This window comes from Athene noctua, chromosome Z, assembly GCF_965140245.1.
Source record: "Athene noctua chromosome Z, bAthNoc1.hap1.1, whole genome shotgun sequence".
Classification (NCBI taxonomy): Eukaryota; Metazoa; Chordata; class Aves; order Strigiformes; family Strigidae; genus Athene; species Athene noctua.
In genome coordinates this window covers 23953735-23973069 of record NC_134077.1, presented here as the reverse complement: position 1 = coordinate 23973069, position 19335 = coordinate 23953735, and the positions used below count along the sequence as shown (strand labels likewise).

The following is a 19335-nucleotide window of genomic DNA, read 5'->3' as shown; positions in this document are numbered from 1 at the left end:
TTGGTAAGCAATGTTCCTGCCTTTATTCCCCGCCCCCCGCAGCTTTCTCATTCCTGTTCTTCCTGGTTTCTCCCTGTGTCCTGCTGAGGAGTGAGCAAGCAGTTGGGTGGGAGTTTGGCTGTTGGGCAAGGCTGAACCACTACATAACCAAGCTTAAAATCCCCAACAGGATATTTCTAACCACTCCGAATTCCAGGTGAAATTGCATATGTGTTTTTAATTATGCTTTTGAGTTATTATAAAATAAAAAAAAAATAAATGCAGGGTTTGACCATCAAACCTTTGCAGAAACTAACTCTAAGTCCCCTTTCCATCATTCTTTCCTTCAGCTGGTTGTCCCTTGCCTTTACTCTAGGGAAATCTGTAAGATGCCTGGACTAGCCAAAGATGAGCTGAACAGGGCCTGTCTCTCTGCACATTATCAGGCTCCCTGCTGCGATGAGGTGTCCAGCTAAATGAAAGAAATCTGTGGCTCTAGCCACAGCTGGACAAAAAATCTCACAGCCTCACTGCCTCAAATTATATGACACTAAATAATGGATAAACCCAAACCATGACACAGACCTTCCAGAAGAGATCTGTGCTAACCAAGGAGGCAGTCAAATTAATTGTATATGCAACAATTTTTCAGTTATCTGAAGAAATTCCTATTCAGCACCCTGCCTTGTCAGCACGTGCCGCAAGTTGTTCTTAAGTAAATTTCTCTGATAAACCAGTAATAACAGCACAGGCAGGTCTGTGCCAGTCAACGGGCTCAAGCTCAGTATACCTCCATACTGCCTCTTATAACTTGACTGCAGACAGCTGAAACTCATGCTGCCTATGGATTTCCCCTTTGATTTTCATTTAACTTCCAAGTTCTTTAAAATGTTCCTTAATCACTTACTACTTGTTAATAAATTATTTATAAACTATCTTTCAAAAGTCCACAAAAATGAAAGGGTAATAATTCATGCCTACACTCCTGTGTATTTCCTTTGGTTAATAGTCGGAAAGATAATGTTTGAAAACTATCAAAACAAGTATCTCATGTGGGATGATCTATGAAATTAGTTCTGATCTGTATGGACAAATAAGGTCAGACTTCCCAGAAAGGCTTGAAAATGAATGAAATGCTTCAGGTATTTGGTGCTGTAACATCTAGGTTACAACAAACTACTAACATACGTGAATTAGAAGGAACTCTGCTGCAGGCAAGTGATGCCATCTGCTGTTGACCATCCACGGGACACTAAACCAGATGACTGCTTTGAATATAAATTTCAATATAAAAATTCTTCCAAAGGGCATTCCATAAAACACTTGTGTGATCTGGGTACCTGCTATCTATCTATAACTCAAATTTCTGATTTTCTGTATTTCAAAGTTGGAAAAACAGAACAGAATGTGAAGAGATGGTAAAATGAGAAGTGGTAAGGAACAATGTAATTTGCATTTCCTCAAAAGTATGACAAAACATTAAGTCTGAGGACTACTGTAAATAAAGGGAAAACGTTCTGTAAGCTTCACTGTGATTTGGATAAGAGCTATACTGCATTAACAATTACTGAAAAGATCCATACATTCTCATAATCCATTTTTTCTACATTCTCATAATCCTTTTTATTTTTTCTTTTAGTCGGACAGTATGAATGCTACAGTTCTGAACTAGAAGGAAAACAATCCACCAAACAGATCATTACTAGGTTGCTCAGAATAAGATAGTATTTGGGATTCTGGATGTAGCAAATGCTTCTAGGATGCTTTGAATAGGTCATTCTTAAGCCCTGGAATATTTTTTACCTTTTTAAAAACAAATACCCAAATACCTCCATATAATAGTATTCCAAGTGAAAAATAAATTGTGGTATAGTGTCTGTAGAAGTATTTCACACAGTCCCACCAGATATTTCACAGATCAAATCTGTATGAGTGGTTAAGTTAAAAATCACAGCTGAGAGACTGTGACAAAACTTGAATGTGTCAAAAAAAAAAAAAAAAAAAGAGAGAAAGAGAGAGAGAAAAGAAATAGATTAGCCTCCTGAAATGTTTAAATTCATATATGGAGAAAGAAATTTTTAAAACCATCTGTTGATAAAATGTGTTCAGGAAGCAGTATTTTAGCATAAAGAATTTTGCATGTTTTTCACTTCAGATTTTTGAATCCTGCTCTGGTCTCCACTTGACATTGTGAACTGGTGTTACTTTCCTTCCCTTTTTGAAATATCTATTTTTGCTTGGGAAGCAAGGATGCCCCTAGAAATTCTTCCTTGGGCATCCAGTATCCTGTATCAGCATCTGCACAGGCATACTACTAATTTCCACATGTTAAATGATGTAAAATGAATAGCAAAGCTGTACACACACTACTTTGGGTAGGTCTGCAGCTAAATTAAATGCCCACACTTTGGAATGTCTGTGGCTTTGGGGCTCTGGTGTTCTTCAGCCTGCATGAAGAGGCTGTTTCCTCAGCACACAGCCTCACATTGTTTAGCCTGTGTATAGGGCTATGGTTGCAGTTGTCATTCTATCCCAAAATATAAATCTCTGTTTTGTTGGTGTTGGGGTTTTTTCGAAGGGGGTGTAAATACATATGGGTGGGTAGTTCTGCGTCACCACAATAACAGCTCCAGAACTTATGGAAATAACTGGAGGCTGATGTATAAACATAGCACTTTCAAATATTTTGCCACTTAATCATTTGCCATGCTGACAAAGTTACCAACAGTGTATTCGTAATGATCTGTATGCCATGATAGACAGAGATACAAAGCCTAAGCTTTTCGTTGCTCACCCAGTAATGCAAACTTGTTTTCTTCTGCAATGGGAAAGCAGTTTCTTCAACTTCAAGCACATAATTTAATGTAATATGACAGTATTTGAATTTTTATGCCAAATCTGCTGGCAAGAAATGTTCATGCAGAAAGTATTCATATGAAAGATAAGAATAGCAAGGTAAAAAATGGAACGTAAGAGGGAAAAGAAAGAACTACAGTGAATAACTGAGTGTATTATTTCTCTATATTTAAAAATGATGTAGAAAATCTAAATGTAAATCTGCAAATGTATCCGGCAAAGAGGAAATAGCATTCAATAATAGCCAGCACTTCAGTATGTTTAATTTAAAACATAAATTTAACATTAATTAATTGATAGTACTCGGCATCTTACTAGTGCAAACCTCCATGCACCAAAGTTCATGATAAATGCAAAGTCTTTTCTTGGATTACTCTGCAGAAAGTCTAGCACTTGGTCATGACAGAACATGGGTTATGAGAATGATATGCATTTGATTGCATGGTACTGCACAATTAACTTAGCAATGGCACTTGCTGATTTCAGCGAGGGGTATAGTATCAAAGCTGTTTTTACTAGAGAAAAGTATTTCAGAATGTTGAGAACTACTCAGAATTAGTAAAAATATTTCCATTAACAGAAAAATTTAATTTCAAAACTTAAAAAAGGAGTTAAGAAATCAGAAGCAAAAAAGGCAGTATACATGGAATTCTAAGAGCCCATGTTGAAGTCTTTTTCTAATGCACAACTTCATTATCTCATGTTCTCACTTCTCTTAAGATATAAGAACATATTACTAACATAGTCAGTCTAGATTTATAAAGTTCAGTGAGAATCAGAATTTTCTGAAAACAGTATAACCAAAGCTATACAGAACCAAGGTAAGCAGTGTGTCTAACACTAAGAAATGCAGCCATGTGGGACTTCTTAATCAAACAGTATTTAAGAAAATTATCAGGAAAGAAGCATGTAAAAGAAGAAAGAAGCACAGGGCCATGAACATGACAGGTCTGGAGCACCTCCCTTATGATGACAGGCTGACAGAGTTGGGGTGGTTCAGCCTGGAGAAGAGAAGGCTCTGGAGAGACATTACAGTGGCCTTCCAGTACTTAAAGGGGGCTACAGGAAAGATGGGGAGGGACTCTATCAGGGAGTGTAGGGATAGGATGAGGGGTAAGAGTTTTAAACTGAAAGAGGGTTGATTTAGATTAGATCTAAGGAAGAAATTCTTTCCTGTGAGTGCGGTGAGATGCTGGCACAGGCTGCCCAGAGAAGCTGTGGCTGCCCCCTCCCTGGCAGTGTCCAAGGCCAGGCTGGACGGGGCTTTGAGCAACCTGGGCTAGTGGAAGGTGTCCCTGTCCATGGCAGGGGGTTGGAACTAGATGATCTTTAAAGTTGCTTCCAACCCAAACCATTCTATGGTTCCATGATTCTGTGAAAACTCATGACTGAATTGTTAGCTTTGGTCTCAGATGTGTTTCAGTAGAAATCTAGAGAACATTACTGAAATATGCTGGTGAGACAGATCTCAAAGCAGTAGGCCTAAAGGGGACATAAAGATGCTCTTCTTGACTGTCTTGGTTATAGATCAGTGCAACTGCAACTTTTAATCATATCTGTGAAGCCAGGCATGAAACTTCAGTATACTTTTTCTTTTTTTTTTTTTGCCAAACTTCACCAATAAAGACATTTTCTCTCAGAAATGCTGAAATAAAAAAACATTTTGGACTGGTCTAACATTAATTTTGAACCATGTAGGCTAATTTTTGTGGGCACAGGGTCATTAGCATGACAAGACTCATAATTAGCTGCACTTAAATACCTTATAAAATTTAGTTCTAAATCCCTTTTTAAAGCACTATTTACAGATTTAAGTTAGTATCAGGTTTTTGCTCAGTAACAGCTTGTTAACTGATTCCACTTGTGACGTGCCAGGATACATACAGGAGTTGCTATGTGCTGTGTTATGTGTTAGGGCCTAAAATTCCAGCGAATTGACATTTAAAATAAAATTTTTAAGAATTAATTTAAGGAAAACAGTATCATAAAAATATAATCTTCACATTCTTTATTAGGAAACACTATAACAAGAATAAAATAGAGTATTTGAATATTATGCCTTACCTTGAAAGTCTGAACTATGATGTAGAAGCATTAAATAATATACACAGTATTGTTCAGAAATTAAGTACTGGTACCCCTATTAAATAAATGGTTCACCTAAAACATCAGTCAGAGGTTGAATGAAAGATTTTAAAGACTTTTACCAAACATTAAAAAAAAAAATTAAAACCATTAATTATTCTTGTTAATCATGTTTATTACAGTAATGCCCCAGATCTAAAGGTAAGTGGATTCCAATGGGCTTGTTTTAAACACATTCAGGTCTCTGCCCTGAAGAGTTTCCAAATAGTTAGTGTGATAGCAGCAAATCTGATGTTAGTTTCAAAACTGTTTGGAGATGAGCTAAGAGAAAAAAAGGCAAGAAACAGAAACACTGAAGAAAAGGGATGACAAGGGAGAGGAGGGTATGAGAAAATTGGGAGTGAAGCAAAGGTAACAGCAACCCTCAAAAAAGAGTCAACAATTGGAGGCTTTTCAAAATTCCCAGAGTTCCTGCCTCTATGTATGTGCCTAACAGCTGGATCTTCTGGCTGATTACTCACTGAGAAAATTGCTTTTGAAGAAGTAGTCTGAAAAGCTTTTTATGTCCAACAGTGATAGCAGGTATTTTGAGGGAAGGACAAAATGGGGCAGAAGGGCATGAAGTTAAGAGGATGCTTGCAGAAACAGAGTTATCTGAACAAGGTCAGCTCTGATGCTGCAGCAATTCTAAAGGGATCCTGACAATGTAATTCAGTCCCCATAACTCTCTGGCTACCTATGTTGTTTTCCTTCACTTCAGTTTCTGATGTAAAAGGTTTATATACCTCAAAATAAAACAGAGTGGTTATTTCAACCATTGCTACAGATAAATAGGTTTACCTATTGCTGCAATACTCCATTATTCCCGAGTTAGATTTTGAGAAAAAAACTCCCTGGAATCTAACCATAGAGGAATGCTGCTTGTGCATAGCAGAGAGGAGCATTCCAGTGAAGGACTTAAAATACAGCTTACTTTTTGGTAACCTCTTCCAGGCTGGAGTTTGGGACCCAGAATGGACTGCTGAATGCAGAATGCATGTCAAAATGGAAGCCAAACCACCCTAAATGTGCAGCCTACTCCAACCCTAGACTAAGGCAACCTGTAGATGAATTTACAGTTTACGAGGTTGAAGATGGAGAACGCTGAAGAATACTCAGCATTTATGTGAGTTCTGAATCTCTGCTCTCCTGCATCTTTTTGCATTTTATCTGCTTAAAAGACAGAAAAAATCATGGAAGCAAGGACTAGAATAAAAGTTCTCCTTACCACCAAGGAAGTTCTTAAACAGTCTTCAATGTTTACCTGTACTGGCACTGCTTGAAACCCAAGTACAGTGCAGACCTAAACACCATTTTGCTCCCCTGTGCACAATACTCTGCCCACTGAGTCAGATAATGTCAATGTGCTCTCTCCCTCCCTGCAGTTACCTTTGAGCTTCAGGTCATGTCACAGAGGAAAAGCTACACTGCTCTATGCCTGCTAGGGAGAATACGGCTATTTGTGGTGATCTCCAAGCATGGGGCAGAGTCCCTGGTTGCTGGGACTGGGATACTGCTCTTCTTTTTAGAGGACCCTTCACATAAATGGCAGGATTACCTATCTGGCCTACGCAGCACGTGCAGTCCTTGAGTGTCTCGGCAGTGGCACTGCTGCACTGGAAGGTGCTGTCAATGTGCTAGGTGAGTGTGAGATGGAAGAACGGGGCAAACAAGTGACTGACAAAGATGATGTCAATCCTACTCTTGGCTCTCACTTTCCCCTGTCTGTAGTCAGGGCATTTTTCTGTGAGGTATCTGCAAGTGGTCTAGAAATCAAGTTACACACATTCAGCTTTGGTTTAAAAGAAAGTGGCAGGTGCCATTGTGTTTTGTGAGGAGTTTGAAATTGTCAATGTCTGTTGGGCTCTGAGGACACTCTGACAGGACCTATGGGGTCACGCTTGTCAGAGTCTGGACAAGCAAGAATGCCTCACTTCTGCCTGCTGATTAATTTTACTGCTAAACAAGGTGCTAAGCTCTTCCACTTTGCCAAAACCAAATTACACTGTGTCACCCTAGATGTAGGAGTTTCAGGCTTTTCAGAATTGCTGTTTTGAACATAAAAAAGTAAATGCAGAATTCACTTTTGAGTATGTTTGCCCTTTACTACATCTGGCCTCCAGTTATGGAAAGCAGATATATAAATGGAGATACTTGTATCTTCAAGTCCCAACTGCGTATGAGAGCATAGTTCCAAAGACAAAGGTACATAGGAAAAGTGAGTCTGTAGAGGCTAGCTATTTTGAGAACTCTGGCTTTAGTAAGTAACCTTGTTTTCTCCTCCATTATTTGATTTCTGAATTCGCCTATTAGAACTTGAGGTATCTGACTTAAATGGTTTGTCAGCTTGCAAATTAAAAATTGAGTAAACAGGTTTTATTCTCAACAATAGAATGCACCTTAACTCAGTTCCACAGAAAATGGTCTTAGCTTTTCAACGTTCCTTTCCATCATTTTAGATGCACATGGCTTGTATAATTAGGAAAATTTTTGTAAAGGAATCTAGCAAGAACAATGTATGTGTGGCTTATTTTCTTCAGAAAGGAGTAAACTATGGTATACAATGCATTATTGTACACTAGTTTGTCCATAGAGTATGTTCACAAAATATCCATATCTGAGCTTCTCAAAACATTCCCATTAGACAAACTCCCATTAGTTAAAAATGGGATTTGAGTTATGGTAACAGGTGCAGTCTCTGATAAAAAGTAGTAAGTCTGGAATCACTTCATGACTGAGAAATCAGTGAAGATATTCCAAACAAAGTGGAACAAACATAGTCAGAATGTGCCCCTAAATTTTATATGCTCAAAATCAGAAAATTGTAAGCATTTAAGAAAGTTACAGTAAATGTTTACAGAAGCTGAATATAAAGGCTGAGGGAAAATGAGACTTTATACGATAAGAATGCTCAGAAACTAACTTGTTCCAGATCCTGAAAGCTCTTCTTTAAGGAAGAGAGATCTCCCTGACTCTTCTCATTTAGGACAGTCCCAGTTATGTCTTGAGGACAACTTGCTGAGTAAGGTATTATTCAGTTATTGTAAGAATTGTGGGATCTGGCCCTCCAGACTGGAACAACTTACTGACATGATTTCAGTTTTGTGAGTGCAAATGGGAAGTTTTATATTTTCAAGTTTTCAGAAGTGAAGAATCTCAGCACTTTGTACTTAACAGGATTTTTAAGGTCTCACTGTTTTAAATATCTGTATTATTTTGGAAAAAAAAAAAAGATCGTATGAATTCAGGGGGCTTTATGCTGATGGTATTATATGTAACAGTATTGATTCTTGCAGTGAATTTTGACTGCTTTCTTTGTTTTCTTACACGTTACCACATTATATTTAATATTTAATTATACTCTCATGAGGCTGCATTCTGGTTATCATGGTGTAACCTCTGCAAAGCAGCAAAGCACTTACCTTATCTTTCATCTGGTTGTTGAAGCAATGCTAACTCTAACTGAGGTAGGATACAGGGGCAGTGCCTGTAATTCAGAACTCCAGGGATCAACATTAGTTGATTTAATGATCGCTCTCCCCACCTCTGTCACATACGCTTCCAGCAGTACAATGACAGTGATTATAAAGACATCTAGGAAGGGCAGAGGTCTCCATACATGCTGCTTGATTGGTATCTAGCTTGGGCAGAGATAATTTGTTGCTCTGTCTGCTGGCAGTACCTTGGTTTTGATTCACAATTGTAAAAATTGTTGAGCTAAGCGTTGATGTGTTTTGTTTCAGCTCAGCAATACTGCCTGCCAGCAGTGCTTTATTTATCATCTGAAGATACAAATGGTTTCTGTTACCTGTCTTAATGAAGCTTTCATTAAATTATAAGCCTGAATTCTCCTTTTCTCTTAATTTGTAAAATATTTTGGAGCAGTCTTTTTTGTTTGCTTGTGTGCATTAGAAAGCAGATAATAATTTTAAACTGTCATAATTTGGGGAAAATTCATACAGTTTAATAAAAATTTGGTCACAACTGGGTGTCAATAGAATGTTTTAACACAACCGTAGGAACTGATCTACTATTAATCAGGTCCAAGAAATGATCCTCTACTGCTTATTGAAAACAACAGAAATCTACTGTAGATTGCAAAGAAAAACAAAAGTAGTAATTAATCGAAACTACATTCTTAAAACAACATTATGGTAACATTTTTGTGCACTGAAATAAAGACAGGAATGCAATCAGGATGTGAATTTTATGACTACTTCCTTAACTTTTCTTGAACTCAGGGGAAGTTACATCAACTGTTTTATAAAAGTAACAGATGCACCTCAATGTCAAATAAGGAAACTTATCTTGGAATTTTCCCAGTGAGAGACTTACAGTGACTTTTGTCACAGGACAGAACAGACATCTAGAACTAATCTATCCAACCCTCTTGCTCAAAGCAGTGTCAGCTAGAGCAAGTTACTAAGGACCATGTCCATTTGAGTTCTCTAAGGATGGAGACTCCACAACCTCTCGAGGCACTTGTTCCAATATTCTACCAACCTTGCAGTAAAAAATGGGTTTTAAAAAATGCTTAAACCAAGTCTTCTGTCTTTCAATTTGTGCCTGCTGTCCTGTCACTGCCTGTGATAGGAAGAGCTTGACTCTTCTTTACACTATCCCATCAGGTAACTTTTATGCACATTGGTAAAATCCCATTCTAATCCTTCTTTTATACAGGCTGAACAGTCTCAGGTCTGTCAGCCTCTCCTTGTATGTCAGATGTTAATCATCTCCATGGCCACTGACTAGACCCACTCCAGTATGTCCCTTTCTCTTTACTACTGCGGAGCCCTGAACTGGTCACAGTACTCCAGATACGGCCTCAACAGCACTGTGTAGAAGGGAAGGATCAACTCCTTCAACCTGGTGGCAACACTTCCTAAATGTACCATAGGAGGCTGCTGGCTCTCTTTGTCACAAGGGCACAGTGCTGGCTCAGTGTTCACCAGATTTGTTCACGTCCTTTTCTGCAAAGCTGCTTTCAAGGTGCTTGGCTCCCTGAGTGTACTGGTATATTCCTCCTTGGATTCAGGACCCTGCAACACCAATCTGAAGAACTGAGGATGACTACTTTCAAAGCTATGTTCACACACATGTACATTGCCATGCGCCCCTGAGCTCCTCACACAGTTTCATTTCATAAAAAAAAAAAAAAAAAAAAGCCACTGTCAACATATGTATCAGACTGTCACAGAGATACTGCCAGTTCTGGTTTCAGTGTGCCAAGTGCACACAGAAGTACTTGCGTTATGTAAGCATATCAAGTGCTTGAGAATATGAAAGGGACATTTACAAAAGTGTGTACACAGTTGTGCAGACCTGTATCTTACAGTTCAGTTCTTTCTGTTTATATCCCAGACTTAGTGTACTTCACCTATAAAGCTGTCCCTCTATTTGATGACTTCTAAAGTATCACCAGTCTTTATCACCTCATAAAGCAGTCCCCCTTCCAAAACAGAAGATTTGCACTTTTTCACGCCATCTTTCTACTGTTACAAGTATTTTTCCTTTCAAAAAAAATCATGGCATCTCATTTTCTTGCTGCTTTACTTTCTTCAGTTTTGACCATGACAGCTGATACTGCAAGGGTACACATTGTAATTACTTTGAGATATTTAATTACTGATAAATTAATACAGCAGAAAAGGCAATGAAAGGACCAAACCTTACTCACTTTCTTCAGAAGACAGTTCATTAAAAATAACAAAGAGTGTGGTGAGCAGGAATTGTCCTGAAGTCCTAAGAAAACCAACACTGGAAGAAGAATTTACTTTGACTCTCATTCCTAAAAGATCAACTAGAACTAGGATATTTTAATTAAAATTATTTCTAATCTTTATTCCCTGAAAGCCGTGATAGTGTTGCCAAACTCAGGCATGTATGTGCTTTGATAAAATTTCAGCTATTTCTACAAGAAAATTACATAAGAGAGAAAAACAAGAGGAGGATGTAATAGCTATGAGGCCCTATTAAATTGGAGATTGAATGTGAAGTTTCCTTTCTCAATAATGGGCTTTTTTTGGTAAACTAATTATTTTACATTTTTGAACACACCACAGAGTAAAGATGTCATTATTCATCCTCAGCATGTTCTGAGTAAAAGACCTTCCTATTTAGGTAAATCCTGAAATCTTCTGTGAGAACTCATATTTGTCAGATACAAATAGCTCACATGCAGCCTTTGGCTCAGGAAACCCCTAAACTGATTGCTGGGTAGTGACAAGTATACTTGAGAAGGCATCAGTCTAAGTACAGTCCTTTATCATATGCTTTTATTTTACAAAATCTCTGCTACTGGCATCCTTTCTACTTCTTTATCTTTGTCAGCATCTCCTTTGTTTTTCTTTCTCTCCATTTTGAAAATGTAAGTGTGGCTTTCACTTCTGCCATTTCCCTCGCTGAATCTCCTGGTTTTTGGCATACCAGTGTATACTTTTTCTACAGCTACACCTGCAGTCTTTTCTGCTTGTTTGTGTTACACTACTGTCCTACTCTGATGTCCATCTAATATTCCAGAACTGATATGCCCATGAACAAATTTTTTTCCTCCTCATGACTTCTATCCTGTTCAGTTTCTAATGCATTATTGCCAGATCAGCATTTCTTTCCCTTTCCACAATTCCCAAATTTTCTTTCAAAGCTGTCTTTCTCAGCACTAGTGGATCTGCTCTTGTTTCTTTCCTTCCAAGTCTCTGCACCCTTCCTCTTTGTTACCTTCCCTAGTCTTGTAGGACAGTTGAGTTAGGCAGAGAAATAGGTGCCTCTTCTAGCCACCTGAATCAGGAGTGCATTTAAGAGTCTCAAATCCTGAGGTATTCAAACAGGAAGCATAAAATACAGCAGTTTGCTGATTTTCCAGTCAGCACAAACAAGATTAATAATGTCATAGACAGTGATGCCAACTTTTTGAAAGAAAGAGTGCTCTGCAACAGCTGAGGTCACTTAGAGACTAACTGAACATTACTGATTACTTTAATAGAATGCCTATACGTAATGAAAATTTATAGTCTAGTAACATAATTAGCTGATTGCTACGATTCTCTCTGGGTGGGAAGGCAATAGGCTTTCTTTAACAAGCTTTGGAAGACAGAATTGGTTGTGTTACCCAGAGCACAGTGCAGTGCTGTGCATTTTGAACTAAAGCTGTGAACTAAATGAGCCTTTGTCCCATCTGCTGACTATCCATGGTTTCTGAACAATACATTACCCTCCTGACTATTTAACACTGAGAATGAATTAATATAATACATTTCCGTCCCCGAGTATTTTTCTGCCTGGCACTTTTTCTTCCTACCAAATTAGGTTCCCATTCCAGACCTTATGCCATATGCACTACATCACTCTTCCTGCTGAATTAAGAAACTATTCTCTTATTTCTTTTCTACACTGAATCCTTGCTATACCTTCATCTCCCATCTTTCCTCACAGATACACCAAACAAGTTAAGTTGGCTCATATGGCTTTCCTCAGCTGTAGGAGGGTGGGGATGTGAAGCACATCTTTTAAAATGTCTGTCAAACCAAACAAGTAATTTCCAGAGGGTTTCTAACACCTACCAGTTGTTATGGATATCACATTATTATCACAGTTATTTAAAACAGTTTTAGATTAGCTAAATGTCAATCTCGCTGCAACGGCACAACCTTCAGGACATCTCTGTGTATATGACAGACTCCCAGTTGTGAAACAATTACTTAAAAACTCTCCAAACTTTTAAATGAGTATGTATCCATGTATTGATGGGTTTCTTCATGGGGGGAACAAAAAAAAAAATTTAAAAAATCCAAGTTCTGTTATTCAGACTTACTATTTTGGTTTGTATTAGTCTCTCTTCTTAGTCTGAAAGTGCACAAGATCAATTTCACTACTGTTTGCTTACACATTTTCAGTGCACTGGTTTAAAAAGAACTGTGTCTTTTGGCTGGTTGTTTTTTGTTTTTTGTTTTTTGTTTTTTTTTTTAAATTTTCACAGACTTTAGTGACTTAAAAGCAGGTATTTTATTTGAGGAACAAATCAGAAGTCACAATATCAACTTAAGTGTCTTTGCACAAAATCACATCTGAAAATGTTGGCAGTTCTACTAAAATGACCAAGTGTTCCCTTTTGTTTAGTTTGTTCATGCAGTCTTCTCTTATATACTAAACATACGACATATTTCTCATATACATTAAAGTGATGAATGAACTTCAGTGGGGACTAAGCAGAGCTGCAAAAAAAAAAAATTTTTTTTTTCCAGTGGTACACAATGATTTATGGTGGATAAAGCAGGCGCAGAAAGTTCTGACGAAGTGTAGTCAGGGAGACTCACAAGGTACATGTGTTAATACAAATGCTCCAGTCACCATACTGTGAAGAACCCGCAAAATAATTAGACTTTGTGTAAGCAGCATGAATTCCCATTTTGTAAGACACAGCTATTTATGCTGGTTTATCTTGTACTGAGGCATAGTCTCAAGCATGTGATGATACATTCTGTCACCATGGAAAGGGATGTATATAATGTAATTTCAAACAATAAATGAAAGCATTATATGTTGGAAAAGCTTCAATCCTTATTTCAACATAAACAAGGATTTAAAAACAATTAGAATGTAAACACAAGTTCTCACAATAGTTTTTGTATTCCCCTTCCTTATGTAATTTTCACCTAATTATTTTTTTCATCCGATATTAAGTCTCTAGTTGAGCTGAGCTGGTCATCTTTAACTATTCAATCAGCTATACCCAATGAAGGGCTGGACAGAAAGCTATTGCTATTTCACCCTTGAAAGGCAAGGCTTCTCCCTTGATCTTTTCAAGTTGTCTAGTGATGCAGAGTAAAATCCTATTCATTTTATATAAAAGCATCCAGTGAAATCAGTAGGATACCATCTTTGTAAGGGGACCAGGATTTGACCCAAAATTCCACTATTGTAAGGGTATGAGCACTCTGTAGAATCTGTGGTCATATATCTCTATGCCTAAAACAGAAATATGTTAATGGTTTTGCTGAAAGTTTCCATAATGTTGTATTTGGCAAAGATGTGCATGTAAGTACAGCTTTAATTAAACATAAGTCGACTCCTACCCAGAAATTGCTGCTAGTTTTTGATGAGCCTGATAGGCCATCTCACATCCTCGGGTTCGAGTTTTGTGCATTTCCGCGTGCAGAGATGGACAGGTGACTGAGACATCCCCAATGGAAATTACCAGCTCCCGATACAGAGCCACCTGGGTATTAAACTCCTGGACAAGCTGAAAAACAAAGAGTATTTACTTACACAAGACATTTAACTACACTGATAAAAACAACCAAGTTTTTAAAAAACGTGCCCAATCTAGGGCTTGTTCCTGCTGCTCCCAGTTTCATGGTATACAGGATCAAGTGCCCAATATTTAGTAAATGACTAAGGCCTCCGTGACAGCTGCCTCTTCTGTGAGCTATAAGTGTTCATTTGCAGGAAAGTAGTGTTTCTGCTTTTAATGTCTGAAAATGTTTGAGTTATTAGTCTTAAATATTAAGCAGACAAAGAACCAGCTGTTTTACTAGTAGCATGAGGTTATTTTTTGCTACCATAAAAGACAAAAATATCCCCAGAAATTAATGCCTTTGCTCCTCCTGCTTCCTGACTAACAGCACATTTAGGGATTGGAATGTAGCATTTGCTTTTACACTGGTGATTTTGCTAATTTATTTTGTAATGGCTTCTGTCAATGGCCTCTAACTCATATTTCAGACTGAAAATTGATCTGAAGAGGGTGAAGAATGATTGGCTGAGAAGATGTACCAAGCACTTTACAGTTAGGATTCTAGAAAGCACTTCTTCCAATGTGTGTGTGGGAAAAACAGACAAAGAAGTAAATAAATCCTTCAACCTTTACAGAAATCTAGTATCCAGCAGATACACATGGATGCTATTGGATAAATGGGTAACTTTTAAAGTGATGGAAATATCATTATTGTTTAGTTCCACTGATCACATACGTGGGATTGTATCTTAAGAAAAAGAAGCATTAGCTGTCTTCTGAAATAGAGCACATCAGACCATTTGCTCCACATGGTGGCGGGGGTGGAAGGCAGGGAGCAACAGAACAGAGTATTTATTTATCTGTGTTTTGCTAATTTGACCTCAATTTCCAAAGTACATAAAAACAGGCAAGAGTAACTGTTCATAATTCTGCAGCCATCATTAGCACCAGGAGTTCAACATATCCCAACATACAAGCATGCTAAAAATGTGGATTCTATCAGATCCACCAAATTCTAAAGTCAAGCCCTCCAATTTTCATACTCAGAAAATAAATGAGTAGCTCCTCCTGCAGTAGTACATTCTGACTCTTCATGCATCCCACTTAATTACTCTGTGTAACTGAGAACTAGTATCGGGACCTGTTCTTTGGCTATGCTTTCTTAAATTTCATTGCAAGAGTAGCAAATAGGTTTCCCTCCTTCTGGAGCAGCAAAACAATCCCAGTGCATTCCAGTATGTCTGTACCCTCCCACACTCAAACCCCAAACAAAACCAAAAGCACACATCAAACGAAGCCCTAGGCATAGTATTTGCTAAACATGGCTTCAACTCTCTCATTCTGTTGCTTAAGAGAATGCATGAAAGCAATGGAGAGAAAAAAAATTTTACTACGTTGTGTCATAGTGTAATTATTCTGCATTAAGTAAAAGCAGAATGAGTCTCATCCTGCAAATGGTAACTGGTTGCGCCAGACGCATTTTGCCAGTTCTCACCTGACATCCCGTCTGAACAGTGGACACGTTCAGCCACCTCAGCATTGCCAAGGAAAACAAAACCACACTGATGTTGCAGCTTTGAGACAGAGAACAAGGAAAAAACCCATTGGTTTTATCTCCTGAATCCTACTGCATCCTGACAGTGCATCTGTAAATCGTGTTTTATTTTTATCAGTGAATTCTACAAAGCTAGCACTACTGTTTAACCACATTATACTGCCAGGAATGACAAAAAAGGCAGGACCCAGTAGGATCCACTTGTTGGGTATATTTATAGAGCTACTGTGGCAGCTTTTGTTCTCGGTGCACTGGGAGTTGTTCCCAATTTTGAAGTATCAGAGTGGATATCTGCCAGCCCAATTTGCTGTATTAGAGGAAAAAAATTGCCAGAATCCAGCAAAACAGAAGTAGCAGGTACATTTCCAATGCTACCAGACAGAGCTTTAGCAAGATACGGACTTTTCAGGTGAAGTAGCAGCAACTTCGTTTGTTTTCTGTCATTGGTTAGAGGAGCAATTTTGGGGCCCAGTGTCCAGCTGACTGTAGCTCAAGGAGCCAGATAAAGGGTATGTGGTGCTGGTTTGGTGGAAAGTGTCAGGATCCGAGCATTTTGAACATGAATGGAGAAAAATGTCACACCCTAATGTGACAGTCTGAAACAAAAATAACATGGATGCAGGTGCTTGATCTGAGGTTTTACAATTACAACCAGCTACTCTGGGGAGACTCGGAACGGGTACCACGTATGTCAGGGACAGGATTTCAGGGTCCCCGTTTAGCAGGTTTTTAGGGCAAGAGTGTGGTTACTCCACAAGACAGCAAGCAGAGCGTGCAGTGAGGCTGTGGAGGCAACTATTTACCTATTCAGCCTCCAGTGCGCGCAAGCCTGGGGACGGATTTGGACGGATCTCGCAAAACGAGACTCCAGCTGCTGGGCAGCGCCGCGACGGCGGCGTGTGCTGCTGGGACCAGGGCTCCTGCTCCGGGTCCTGCAGGACCTGGCGCCCGGCCCCAGCCCCTGCCCGGCCGTCCCGCGGAGCCAGCCGGCTCCCCACAGCTCTCGATTTCCCTCCCCTCTCCCGCTGACGAGCCGCTACGAGTCAGGCTACGGGGCAGCACCCCCGACGGGGACCGCAGTTTTAAAAATAGTGCAACTGCACGTGATAGGAATAGGCAAGCTGGCGGGGTAGCGGCACCGCCGCCACCGCCGAGAACACCCCGGAAAGATACGAGCGCAGGGAAGCCCACCCGTGGTACCCACCATCTTGCAGTCATCCAGGGCTCTCTGGGTCTGGTAGGCGCTATCGGAGCCGCTGCCCCGGCGGTCGCTGTCGCGGCCGTGCGGCGGGGTCTTGCTGCCCTGGAAGATGGAGGCGGCGGAGCGGGGGCGCTTCCTGCGCCCGCTCGGTGCAGCGCTCATGCACACGCATCCGCCGCGCGGAGCCGCCCGCCGCGCGGGGCCCCGCGGGCGCGGGCAGCGCCTTCCCCCGCCGCCGCCGCCGCCGCCGCCGCCCCGCGGGGGGGTGCGGACCCGCGCCGCTCCTCTCGCCTCGGCCCGGCCGGGACCGCGCCGCTCACGGCAGCGAGCGCGGCGGCCGCGGGTGGTAGCCTGGCGCCTGCGGGAGAGCCCGGCGAGGGCCCTGCGGCATCGCCTCCGCTACCGCGGGGAGAGGCGGAGGGGCTGGCGCCTTCCCTCCTTCAGCAGCATGTCAGTCCCCGCGGAACCGCCCCGCCGGCGGCATGCTCTGCCGTCCTCCTCCCGGCAGCCGGCGGCGGGGGCGCGGCGAACGCGGCCGTGCCCGGCGAAGGGCTCCCATCCAGCGGCCGCCGGCACCCGCCCGACGCTCCCGCCAGGGGAGCCCGCCCCGCCGCGCCACTACGCGCTCTCCCGCGGCGCGTCGGGCCGGGAGCCGCTCGCAGGGGCCGGTCGGGCCCGGCGGGGCTGACGCCGGCAACAGCGCGCCGCCCCCACAGGGCGGGAGCGCGAGCGGCGGCCGCCCACCCCCTCCCCGGGCCTCGCCGCCCCCCGGGCCTCGCCGCACCGCCCCCCTCCGAGCACGACGGCGGAGGCGGGCCAGCGCCGGGCGGCGCGCCCTCGGCGCGTGCCCCGGGGAGAAGCCGGGCAGCGCCGTCCGCGCGGGTGTCCGCGGCCGCCGCGGCGCTGCCCCTGGGCCGCCGGGGCAGTTCTACGGGCGTTAGGACGTCGCCCGGCGAGCTTCTGGCGAAGTTGGTGCTAATCTTCAAGAAGCTTGCTCAGAAGATGGTTTTCTCTTTAACAAAGACGCGGTGGCTGCTCAAATTTGTTTTCTTTCATAAAAAGGACTTCTTTTGGAGTTCTTAGAAAAGTGTTTGGAGGGCATCATGCAACCACACCGTGGATGGTATTTGCTCCCCATAGAAAAGGTTGAATAATAATCGACTGGAGACGTTGTTCCCTCTGCACTCCAGCAGGATGGTGCTGTCGCAGGTCACCTGGCCGGTGCTCACAATCCCCCCTGGCCCTGGGCACCAGCCCCTCCAATGCCATCACCTGTGGGCCTGTGCCCGCACTGTGACTGTGACCACATCCCTGTGGCCCCTCGGGGACTGGACTGCCCAGGGGTGAGCTACGGCCTGGGCCAGCTTCAGCTGCAGGACGGGTGCTATTCCTTTCTGTAGCCAGGTAGCGATGGCTGCTTAGCTCACTTCTGGTATAATTTGCTTTCCTCGGGACATTAAATAGAAGTTTTATATATGTTTCAGTAATGTTCGTGATACCAAAGGAACGCCAAGCGCATCACACACAGAAACCAGTCTTGCTAAGGAGCTTGAATCTGCCAGCGACGGGTTGGCAGTCTGGCAGGCAGAGGGCCTCTCTTCAGGCTGCGCTGAGCATTAGTGTAACAGAGACCCTGGTATCGGCCCAGGTTTGGACATTGCCCACTAGTCTACTTTGAAACTCTTTTTAGACATTTCCTGGTTTTTTTTGTTGTTTTTGTTTGTTTTGGGTTTTTTTTTGTTGTTTTTTTTTTTTTTTTTCCCAGAAATGGTTGCTACTGGACGTGTGTTAGTGTCCATGGATGTGCAGTGCTTGCAAACACTGTCATCACTTTAGGTGAAACTGAAGTGACCTTGTAATTACAATGTTACCATTGTAAACATGCTGCTAGATCTTCAGCATCCAGAGCAGCAAGAACTTGCAGTTCCAAGGTGCTATCTGAAGGACACCATGGGGGTTTTTTCATAGTAAAATGAATTCAATTACTTATAGAAAAGAAATTCTTGAATTTGATGATGCCTGAACTAAAGGTTTGAGCCAGGGCATCATATTGCTTCCATATACAGACAAACCATTACCTGATGACAATGAAAATATTTTAATACTGACAAAATGCAAAATGAGCACATTTTCTCCTCACATCTATATGGAACAAAACATACATTTGCAATGGGAAATTAGAACAGTACCATGGCACATGAATGCTAGCGTTATAATTGCTGCTCAGGTATCATTTTAGTCATATGTTCTAGTCTTATTTCAGCCTACTTCTAGTCTAATTAAGAGCTAATGTAATAGCAATAATAAAATAATACTAATTCTAAACCCAACAAGAATAACAATAAATCTACCAAAGAGTGCAGCATGTTTGCTTGTACATTACCTGTC

At 41.4% G+C, this 19335-nt stretch overlaps 1 protein-coding gene across 1 annotated transcript in view; it reads right to left on the bottom strand.

Annotated features, from left to right (window-relative positions):
- The window catches only part of RGS7BP (regulator of G protein signaling 7 binding protein), a 46008-nt gene extending 28355 nt beyond the window's left edge, over positions 1–17653 (bottom strand). The window contains exons 1-2 of the mRNA XM_074932420.1: positions 16951–17653; positions 14031–14197 (exon numbers count right to left, since the gene is read on the bottom strand). Coding sequence (XP_074788521.1) covers positions 14031–14197; positions 16951–17109 — 326 coding nt within the window. The 5' untranslated portion in view covers positions 17110–17653. The remainder of the gene's footprint in view (positions 1–14030; positions 14198–16950) is intronic.
- Positions 17654–19335: the final 1682 nt, after the last annotated feature.